This window comes from Hippopotamus amphibius, chromosome 1 (genome assembly GCF_030028045.1).
Source record: "Hippopotamus amphibius kiboko isolate mHipAmp2 chromosome 1, mHipAmp2.hap2, whole genome shotgun sequence".
In the NCBI taxonomy this organism is placed as follows: Eukaryota; Metazoa; Chordata; class Mammalia; order Artiodactyla; family Hippopotamidae; genus Hippopotamus; species Hippopotamus amphibius.
Genome location: NC_080186.1, coordinates 21,216,086 through 21,227,462, shown reverse-complemented (window position 1 = coordinate 21,227,462; position 11,377 = coordinate 21,216,086). Strand labels below are relative to the sequence as shown.

At 48.4% G+C, this 11,377-nt stretch overlaps 1 protein-coding gene and 1 long non-coding RNA gene across 6 annotated transcripts in view; one reads left to right on the top strand and one right to left on the bottom strand.

The window, feature by feature from the left end:
- The first annotated feature begins 42 nt into the window (after positions 1–42).
- Positions 43–9,254, top strand: LOC130832813 (uncharacterized). The gene is made up of 3 exons (XR_009048375.1): positions 43–205; positions 1,489–1,632; positions 8,993–9,254. It is a non-coding gene; the product is annotated as an uncharacterized LOC130832813 (long non-coding RNA).
- The window catches only part of WDTC1 (WD and tetratricopeptide repeats 1), a 69,866-nt gene continuing 67,700 nt past the window's right edge, over positions 9,212–11,377 (bottom strand). For 2 of the 5 annotated variants that reach the window (XM_057701624.1, XM_057701633.1), the window contains exon 16: positions 9,212–11,246. In XM_057701624.1, the coding sequence (XP_057557607.1) occupies positions 11,049–11,246 (198 nt within the window). In that variant the 3' untranslated portion in view covers positions 9,212–11,048. The remainder of the gene's footprint in view (positions 11,247–11,377) is intronic. The other 3 variants (XM_057701642.1, XM_057701651.1, XM_057701661.1) reach the window with 2 other exon arrangements.

Sequence of the window (11,377 nt, the reverse complement as noted above, 5' to 3'; positions counted from 1 at the left end):
GTGGGGTCCGCTCGGATTGGCCTTCCCCCCGGGAATAGGAGCCGCGTCCCTCTGGGCCCGGCCCCGCTCCTTCGGCGCCCTCCAGCCTCGCGGGTTTGCGCCGGCGTTGAACCGCTGCGGAAGGGATGCCCTCAGGCCGCGCGCAGTCTAGCGCGGGAGGCTGACCTAGAGCTCTCCAGTTCCGTACGCCGAGGGCTCCTAAGAGGTGTGGTACAGTTTCCACTTATTGAGCGCGTCTTAGGTGCCACGCACTTGACATTGTTTTTAATCCCCATAAACTGGTTAAACATGCGAATTTAGGTATTTCCCTCAGGTTGCAAGTGCGAAACTGAGGCTTAAGAGGTGAGGTAAGCGGCCACGACTCAAACCCAAGTCTATCTCCCTTTTTTATTCTGTGGTCTCTCACAAGGTAGCGGTAGCATAAAGGAAGGATAGACTAAAATAATGTGTGGCGTGTGTGGAGAAGTAGGGAAAACTTGCCTGAAGGTATTTGAGCTGAGTCTTGATGTTTGCCAGGTGGCTCGGGGAGGGGGGTGGAGGGATGCGTGCAGCCGTGCAAAGAAAGAAAGGCCTCGCACAGCAGTGTGCAGGAGTGTGAATATCACCTTGGCTGGAGTGAATCACAAGCCTTAGATGTGATCCGATCGGTTCATTGTACAAATGGGAAAACTGAGGCTTAGGGAAGTTAAGTAATTGTCTGAGATCACACACTCTCATATAAAGAAGCCAGGCTTAAATCTTGGATTCTTTGGGCTTTTGTACGGATGCCAAGATAGAGAAAATGGGATCTGCTGGGGTGAGAAGGGGAAAAAGGGGGGACAAAGAAGGAATGCAGCAGCTAAAAATGATGCTAATGGGAAGTATGGATAAACCCACTCAGGAAGGTGGAGCTATGCCTTTTTGGGAAGGTTTTTCTTCCATTGAATTACCCTCCCTCAACGCTGATCTATAGAAAGCCTGCTGTCCTGTTTTTAGCACCTAATATATTCTTTTAAGCTCTTTACTGGAATATAATTGCTTTACACTCTTGCACCAGCTTTTGAGGTACACCAAAGTGAATCAGCTGTATTTATACATATATCCCCATATCCCCTCCCTCCCGCGACTCCCTCCCACTCTCCCTGTCCTGGCCCTCTAAGGCATCACCCATCATCGAGTTGATCTCCCTTTGTTATACAGCAACTTCCCACTAGCTATCTATTTTACATTTGGTAGTGTATATATGTCTATGCTACTCTCTCACTTCGTCCCAGCTTCCCCTTCACCCCAGCTTCCCCTTCGCCCTTCGCCCCCTGCCCCCGCAACCCTGTGTCCTCCAGTCCATTCTCTGCATCTGCATCCTTGCCCTGTCACTGGAGCACCTAATATTTTAATGCATTTTGGGGGGCATGCCTGGCTCTGTTACAGAACTCTAAGGTCTTTAATTTCAGTAGCGAGCACTGTTCCTAGTGCAGAGCAGATGCCCACTCGATGTTTGCTGATTTACAGAATGACTGGATGTTTTATAAAGGCCTCACAGATATCACAGCTGAAAGTGATTCTGACCCACTCAGAATTCTTTGAATATGTTTGTGCCTCTCCTGTGACCCACGTGTGTGATCCTTGAAGGGCAACAACCAGCATCTGGCACAGGTATGGAAAAGGTTGTGTGCAGTATATGTTTGTTGAATGAATAAATCGCATACTGATTCAGTAACTATAGCTGTCTCATCTCTTCTGGAGGAAGGTCTCCGAGTAAGGTCTATACCTTAGATATTCCTCTACCATCACTCTCAACCCTTAATTCTGGCAAAGGGCTGGTGGGTGCCCTTTAAACACTTATTGTATGTATGGATGAATAAACCACCAAAGTTAGTCTTTCTTAGGGCCTGCCACATATTTGGTAGTACTAACACAAGTACCACGTGTAATCTGACAACCTTCAGTGGTTTCCCATTGCACTGTGGATAAAACGCAAATACACCATGGCTTACAGGGCCCTGCATCATGCCCTTTTTCTTACTTGTCCTCCAGCCTTTTTTCGGCTCCTCTCATGTGCCATGCTCTTGTATACACCATGGACTTGGCACGCAGTCCTCTTCTGCCTTGAAATGCCCCTTCTCCCTCCAAAACTGGCTACCTTCCACTCACCCTTCAAGTCATAGATTAAATGTCCCTTTTTCAGAGAGCTCGTCCCTGGCTCCCATTCTAGATTAGAAAGCTCCTGTGAACCTCCCCTGGAATACCTTGCTCTTTTCCTTCGTAGCACATTTGTGGCTATGTATTGTTGGACTCCCCTAACAGGCTGGAAACTCCTTGAGGGCAGACACTGTATTTGTCTTGTTCACTTTTTGTAAACCCAAAGCACATAGCATTTGCTTAATAGATATTTGCTAAACTGAATGAATGGCAAATACTTATAAGCTTCCTACGTGTCATATGCTAGCTACAGGCAGTGTGAGAGCAGGAACCTAGCTTGTCAGCTGCTACCTCGCAGTGCCCCAAGATTTTTAAGGGGCCCATGGATGTTGGTAGGCACGGTGCTCAGTAGGGCCTGACCAGAGAGCCCTAGCTCCTTTCCCTATGGCCTGCATCCTCCTACCCTTGGCCTAGGCAGCTGCAGAGGCAGGGGCATGAGGAGGGCCAGGTACCTGGAGGGAGAAGCCAGCTTTCTCTGACTCCTCTGGAGCCTCTCTCCCAGGCTTGTTCTCCATCGCAGCCCTTTCACAGGACCCCCTCCCATATGTACACATCACCTTGGTTCTCTTACCCAATGGAAAAGCTTCCCTGACCTGTGCCCTTGCCTTGTCTGCTGCTGCCACCCCTATCACCCACAGACAGATGGGAAATCTCCATCAAAGACTTACACTCCCTTCCAGGCTCAGAGGATCACAGCAGGGTCCTGGAAGAAGCTCCTCTCTAACAGAGGGCTCAGGAAAGGATTGATAGAGCTCATAACTACCCCTCCCCCAACACACACCCCAACCTAAAATAGGAATGACCATCTGGATCCACTTATAGGACTGGCTGGAGGAGGGAAGGATGGCAGGGAGGGAAGGATGGCAGAGCAGGAAGCGTCAAGCTGGGAAAGCTTCGAGGGTAAGATGCTGCTTGTTTGAAGGGTGAACTCGGGACAGGCCCCCTCTTGGTATGAGTCAGGACACCCCCTCCATTGGCCCCATGTAAAAGTCTCTAGGGCTCACACACTTCCTTCCCCAGGCCATCTCACTCCTCCTGGCATTCAAGGCCCCCATGGTCTGGCCCCAACCCCCAACCTTCTTTTCCACCCTCATCTGTCTCTGTCTCCCTTGGGACTTGCTTGGAGTAACCTCACTGCGCTGTCTGCCCTTCAGAGAATGAGCCCTGCAGTTCACACCTCATGTCTTTGCTCACACTGTTCCTTCAGCAGAGTGCCCTTCCCCTACTCTCCTACACCACTTTCAAGGTTTCCAGCAAATCCTCCCTCTTTGCTCCCAGAGCACGAAGGCTGTTTCTGCCTATTGAATATTCATGTGTACTTGCATTAGCATTAGCTGTTTACTTGTCTGTCTACCCCAGGAGACGGTGAACTCCTTGAGAAGGGGACTGACTGGATCCGTTGGACCCTGTAGTCAGAACAGCACCCAGCAGATAGGAAGTGCTCAGGGAATGGCACCAGAGCTATTTGTTGACCATAGATTGGTCTCCTTAATGGCTCTGGAGAAGAATCACCTCAATCAATAATCCAGGGAAGCAGGGCTGAGCCTGGGGCAATCACAGCGCAGGCTGGAGGAGCTGCTGGGTGTGACGCAGTGTGTGTGTGTGTCTGTGTGTGTGTGTGTGTCCTCTCTTCTGCAGGCTTTCTGCTTCTGCTCTGTTGGATTCCCTCCATTAAGCCCTAAACTGTCTTCCTGGATGGCTCCAAACCTTTCTGTGGTGGGGAGGGGACCACTGGGGCCAATACAATGCAAGAAACCATTTGAGAACAGACCCTCTGACCCTTTAGACCTAAGAGTTTACAAAACGACTTTCTTCTCCATCCCATTTTATAGATGGGCAAACTTACCCAAGAGATTAGAAAGCACAGCTAGGAAATTTAAGTGTTCTACTCCCAAGTGGGCAGTAAAGCACGATGGGTAGGCATGTGACTTCAGGTGTCAGCCAGCAAGCCCACTATTGACCCTTGGCTCTGTCAGTGGTTGTCAGACCTTAGGAAAGTAACCGAACCTGTCAGGACGTCAATTTCCTCATCCCTAAAATGGGAAACGAAAATTGCAAAGTTCTTGTAAAGTTTGATAGGCTATAGTTGTACAGCTCCTGGCCCAATATGAAACCTCAATGTTGGCTATTATAGCAATGAAGACCACTCTTCACCATCCTAGGACTCCTAACCACTTAAAAAGAACTTTGATGTGTATACTCCATGATTCTTACAATGCAGTGAAGTAACCAGAGCAGGTATCATGGCACCCATTTTCCCAATGAAAAAAATGAGCCTAGAAAGGTTCAGGAAATTTCCCAAGGTCTAAGCATAAATTAGATAGAGTTGGGGTTCTGAACCTCAACACTGGGCTATTTCTGCTGGTGACCCCTTTTATGGCCATTAAAGAGGACAAGACCTGAGATTCTGTAAATCATCATAAAAAAGGTGCAAACTATGGCCTCACTAGGACCAGGACTTATTTTATATACATATATAAAGAAATGGGTCGATGTAGGAGGCAGAACATAGGTGAACAACAGAGTGCCTCATGCCTGCCATCACGTCCACCAGACACAGAGCCTGGCACACAGCAGGGCACTCTATGGCAAAATGTATGGGGGAGGGCTTATGATTTCTAGTGAAATCCAACGTTCAGAAACTGTGCACAACCCCCATATTTGCTACCCACATCTTCCAGATAATGTGGAGGATCCAGGAAGGCAGGGACTGATCTGTTGTGTGCATTTTCATTAAGCCAGTGCTAGGCAAATAGGAACTTAGAAAGTATCATGACATTAAGTAAGAAAACAATTCTTAAAGAATTGAACCAGGAATCAGAGATTAGGGATCCAGTCCTCGTTTTGCTTCTGATACCTTGGGTTTTAGGCAGCCATTCCCTCTTCCTGCCCCTCTTTGGAACTCACTGTCCCTATGTGTACATCTGGAAATAGGACTATATCAGTGGCTCTCAGCTCTGGCCCTATATTAGAATGAGTCTGGGATGCTTTAAAATAATGGATGGATGCTTGGACACCTTCCTCCACCCCCCACCCCCACCCCCTGCCCTGCCACAGACCAATTAAAATGGAACCTCTGGGGTGGGGCACTGGTAGTTTTTAAAGTATCTTGGGTGGTTCTGATGTATAGCCGGGGCTGGGAACCTCTGAGCTAGATGATCTCTCGTTACCTTTTAAGTGCTGCAACTGCATTTTAGCATGCTTCTTAGCAGAGACCTGCAGCAGGCCCCTGGGGCCACACTTGCCCTCCACAAACACAGGGGTTCCAGTTCTAATGTCTGTTTTGCTACACATTCACTGTGCAGCCTTATCTCACCGAGCCCCAGGCTCCCCATCAAGCAGGGCTGAGTCACACATGCGGAAACATTAAAAATGGAGCACCACAGATCTTTTTACTGTCTATAGTTTTGCCTTTTCCAGAATGTCATATAGTTGGAATCACACGGTATGGTTTTCAGATTGGCTTCTTTCATGAAGCAATATGCACGTAAGTCTCCTCCATGGCTTTGTGGCCTGACTGCAGGCCACTGAGTAATATTCCACTGTGTGGCTGTACCCATTTGTTTATCCATTCACTTTCTGAAGGACTTCTTGGTTGCTTCGTTTTTGGCAGTTATTTATAAAGCTGCTGTAAACATTCGTGTATAGGTTTGTGCACGGACATACATTTTCAACTCATTCAGGTAAATTCTAAGGAGAGCAATTGCTGGTTCCTATGAAAAGACTATTTAACTTCGTAAGAAACTGCCAAACTTACTATTTTGTATTCTCACCAGCAATGAATGAGTTCCTGTCCCTTCATATCCTTGTCAGCGTTTGGTATCATCATCCTAATAGGTATGGAGTGGTATCTCATTGTTGGTTTACTTTGTAATTCCCTAGTGACATAATGCTGGTCATCTTTCATGTGCTTATTAGTCACCTGTATATCCTCTTTGCTGAGGTGACTATTCAGACCTTTGCCCTTTTTTTAATTGGGTTGCTTGTTTCATACTGAGTTGTAAGAATTCTTATATTTTTTCCTCAATCCTTGGCTTGTCTTTTTCATTCTCTTAACAGTGATTTTGTAGAGCAGAAGTTTTTTTTTTTTTTTTTTAATTTATTTTATTTATTTATTGGCTGCATTGGGTCTTTGTTGCTGCACACGGGCTTTTTTTAGTTGCTGTGAGCGGGGGCTACTCTTCAGTATGGTGCACGGGCTCCTCATTGCAGTGGCTTCTCTTGTTGTGGAACACGGGCTCTAGGCATGTGGGCTTCAATAATTGCGGCACATGGGCTCAACAGTTGTGGCTCACGGGCTCTAGAGCACAGGCTCAATAGTTGTGGCACACGGGCTTAGTTGCTTCGTGGCATGTGGAAGCTTCCCAGAGCAGGGCTCAAACCCGTGTCTCCTGCATTGGCAGGCGGATTCTTAACTACTGAGCCACCAGGGAAGTCCTAGAGCAGAAGTTTTTGATAAAGTCCAACTTATCAATTTTTTCTTTCATGGGTTGTGCTTTTGATGTTGTATCTAAATACTCATTGCTAAACCCAAGGTCACCTAGATTTTCTCCTACGTTATCTTCTAGAAGTTTTATCGATTTGTGTTTTACATTTAGTTCTATGATCCATTTTGAGTTAATTTTTATGAATGGTATAAAGTCAGTGTTTAGATCTTTTTTTTGTTTTTGTGGGTTTTTTTTTTTTTTTGCATGTAGATGTCCAGTTGTTCCAGCACCATTTGTTGAAAAGGCTTTCCTTTCTCCATTGAATTGATTCTGCTCTTTTGTCAGAGATCAGTTGACTATATTTGTGTGGATCTACTTCTGGGTTCTCTAATTCACTCCATTGATTTATTTGTCTATTTCTTTGCTAATGCCACAATGTCTTGGTTATTGTAGCTTTTTGATAAGTCTTGAGATTGGGTAGTGTCAATCCTCTGACTTTGTTCTTTCTCTTTGTTATTTGTGTTGGCTATTCTGGGTCTTTTGTCTCTCCACATAAACGTTAGAATCAGCCTGTTGATAGTCACAAAATAATTTGCTAGGGTTTTGACTGAGATTTCATTGAAGCTATGGACCACGTTGGGAAGAAATGACATCTAATAGTATTGAATCTTCCTATTTATGAACATGGAATACCTCTTATTTCCCTTATCAGAATTTTATAGTTTTCCTCATAAGTATCTTGTACATATTTTGCTAGGTTTATTCCTAAATACTTAGCACTTTTTTCCTTCTGCTTCCTCTGTGTGTGTGTGTGTGTGTGTGTGCGTGCGCGCGCGCGCACGCACGCACATACTGATGAGGGCTGAATAGGTGGAGCACAGGGGGTTTTTAGGGCAGCGCAGCTATTTTTTGATGGGATATAGGACATTATGAGTATGTCAAAACCCACAGAACTGTACAATACAAAGAATGAACCCTAATGTAAACTATGGACTTTAGTTAATAATAATGTATCAGTATTGGTTCATTAATTGTAACAAATGTACCACAGCTAATACAGTATGTTAATAATAGGGGAACTGCTCTAAAAAAAAAACAAAAACAAAAAGTCTATTGAAAGAAGGTACCACTTCCAAATGAAATGGAGTCCCTGGTAAAGTCTTCCAATGGCTCCTCCTTGCTTACAGGATCAAGCCTATAAATCCCTCAACAAGCAGAGGGAGTCCTCCGCAGTTTGGCCGTTCCTGGAGTCCAAAGGCCACTCTGCCCTGTACAATGCAGCTGAACTGGATCACTCAGGCTCCATGAGGGCACCTGGAACTATGCCCTACTCCCTGGGCCTTGTACATTGTCCCTTCTGTGCCTGGTCTGGATACGTCCTGAAGAAGCTTCTGCAGATTTCAATTTGGGAACAGTGATAAGCACCTGCTGCATGACATCGCCTGCTGTGCTTCTGGCAGGACCTCTTCCCTCTCTGTCTCCCGCACCATACCTTGTGCACCCTGCTGGCCTCAGCTGGGCTCCTTCCAAATGAACAAACAGAATAATCACAAAATCTCACTAGTGAAACTATTGTTCCCACAGTACTGAACCACAGTTCCCAAATTGTGCCGCAGCGAAGTTACAGGAGCACAGGAGGATATTTTAAATTTAGAGTTACTCAGCGTCTGTTGGCTGCCGAGAGAACTACTAGCTCAGGGTGGTTCAGGGCTTTATCATTAGATTGCACTACATTCCTTTGATTATATCATCTTTGAGAAGCTGGGTTTTTAGTGGTTGCTGTGACACAAAGCAAATGAAAGTCAACGTGGAAGAGGAAATGAGGGTGGTGGTATCCAATCGGATTAGAAAGTCTGACAAGTTTTACAGCACCCAACAAGCACACAGATTCCATTAGTTATTGTAGTTATTTAAGAATTAAATAAAAGTAGTTTCTTCTAACTTATATGTATTAATTTTTTAAATGACTAACTTGGTAGGACATAAATTCTTAAGTGGTCTGGGCTTAACTAACACATTGAAATGTTAGGTATTTCTTTTGGCTTTAGGGGGTCCCTGAAAAAACGGAGACACTAATGGTTCAGTGAACTGAGAAAGTTTGGGAATCTCTGGTCTAAGAAATTCTCTAATCCAGGGCCCATCAAGAAACTGCAGGTTGTGAAATCAACTTAGTGGGTTATAGTCAGCATTGTTTTCTCCTTAATTAAATAGAATGGTAAATAGAACACACTGCATATAGCAAGGGTAAGTATTGTCTAAAACATGTTCATTATATACATATAAATTAGCGTTATCTTGGGTCACAATGTAAAATGTATTTTTCTTGTTTGGGTTGTGATTTTAAAAGTCTGAAAAACCACTAAGACTTCAACCTCCTTATTTTACAGATGAGAAAACAGCCCAGAGAGTGAAAGCTGATTATTGCAAATCACAGCCACCAGTGCCAGCCTCTGCACTTGGCCCGCCAGGCTGGGTGACCCTCCAAGGCAGGCCTCGTTCTACACAGCAGGGGTGTGGTTACTCTAAGTCACGGAGCTACAGAGGTGAGATACTCTCACTTTGATCCCAAGACCCATGTGCACCCCACAAATGCCAGCAGCCACACCTAGAACAAAATGGTTTTAATCAATTGCGTCACCCTCACTCTCCTGGGAGCGGAGCAACAAAAAGGCTCGGCTCCTGCCCCCAGAGGACAGTAAGGCTTATGTGTCTCTCCACACGGCAGGGCCCAGGCTGGGCAGGCAGGAGGCAGGGAGGGAGGCTGGGAGGCAGGGAGAGAGGAAATGGCGGGTGGCTCGAACACAGGAAAGCAAAGGGGCCCCTGCTAGTCCCTGGGCCCCAGGGCCCAGCCCCAGTGCTCCCGCTCTCCCCTCCCGGCTGGAGAAAGGTCGTGGAGAAGAGACAGGGGAGCAAGTCCCAGCAGCAGGAGAAGCAGCAGCAGCTGTTTCCTTCACCAATAAATATACTTCATTACCAAGCTGGAAGAGAGGGGTGGGAAGAGGCGCGGTGGAGAGGAAGGGGGAGAGGCTGCCACCTGTGTTGCTGGGATTAAAGCGATGACGAGATGGTGCCAGACCCCCCACCACTATCCTCACCACCCCCTACTCCCACTCCTCATCTTCTTAAAACTGCGAAAAAGCTTTTAACATGGCCCTGCTGTCTCCAGGGCTTCTCTGAAGCCTGACAGAGAGGAGGCACCTGGCAGAGACAGGGTGGAGGGAGGGAGGGAAGGAGGGACGCCGCTTCTCCCCAGAGGCTGCAGCTGGAGGGCTGGAGCCAAGTAAGCGCTGAAGGGAATGAGGAGGGAAAAGGGAGGAAGGATGAACCAACTACCAGGAGCAGCTCCTGAGCTGAGAGCCAAGGGGGCAAAGAGGGAGGCCTGGTGAGGGGTGGGGTGACCGCTGCATCCAGTGTAAAGCTCAGGCTGCTGAGGAGGGAGGGGGCTGGGTTAGGGACTTTCCCATCCGAGTGGCTCAGGAGACCCACCCCCCTCCCCCCAGAGCAGCAGGGGACAGAGAAAAGCCATCACTTCTTTGGTCTTTGTGGCGGCTCAGCATGTGGGGTGGGAGGGAGGGCAGAGAGGGCCTGGAAGGCCCCTAGCAGGGAGTGCCATCTCAGCGAGAGGAGGCCTGGCAGGGAGCTCTGGCAGAAAGGTCACAGTGAGGCCGAAGAGCGCCCGAGGGAGGAGAGTGGCCCTCCAGAGTGCAGAAGGGCTGGCACAGAGGGGTGGGAATGGTGTGGTGCCCCACCCTCTGCCAGGGCCCTTGGGAAAGGCTGAGCCCCTGGAGGTGGCCAGTGAGAGCAGGCGCAGGACCCAGAGCCAGTGGCTGGGAGGAGGGCAAGGACTCTGTACTGCAAGGAAGCAGTAGCCTGACCTTGCCCACTCCAGGGCTCCTATCCTTACTTCTGCTTCCACCCTGACAGTGGCTCTGGAGGGAAGGGGGCACCCTATCCTTTTTTCAGAACCTTCCCTGAAGACCAGGAGAGAGCTAGCCTTGCCTGTCAGAAGCAAGAATGGTCACAGGTCAAGGCTAGTCTGTACGGACTGGGAACTCCACTCCCCTTCCTGTTGCCAACTGAAGGGTAGGGCAGTCCTTGAAGAGAGCTTCGGCCCTTGCCTCCCCACTTGAGGCAGGCCAGAGCCCTCCAGGGACGTGGAAGTGGGAGGTGGTGGTGGTGGGGCGGGGCGTATGCAGGGGCTTCCCCTCCTGCTCTTCTGCTCAGGGCTGGGGCCAGTCAAGGGGCAATTGCCCAAAAGTCCAAAAGCCAGCAAGTTGTAGCAATCCCCACCCCCAATGCCAAACTAACAAACAAAACAGGGAAAATGAAAAAATGGGGGGGAGGGAGGGAGGGGAAGACAAACCAAAACAGAACCCCCTGACCTCCTGCCTGGGGCGGAGGATCCAGCCAACAGCAGGGGCTGGGGACCAGGGCTGGGAGGGTCTAGCTGGGCCGGCACTGCACCTGGCCCTCGGAGCTGTCCTCGTCGTCAGAGGCCCCGGCGCCCCCGCTGCTCAGGCCTGTGATCCGGTAGCCCATGTTGAGCAGCATCACCTCCAACGGGTCCGCGTTCATGCGCCGCTGGTTGGCCTGGGAAGCGCCCTCCATGTCCTCCACAACTCGGCCTGTGAGGTCTTCACTCTGTCGGGGAGGCACAGATACTACTGGGATATACGTGCAGGGGAGACACACACAGACTGAGCTATACGTATGGAGAGGGTACGTACATCCCGGGAGATGTATATGGGTACACCCATGTGTGTCTATGCCTA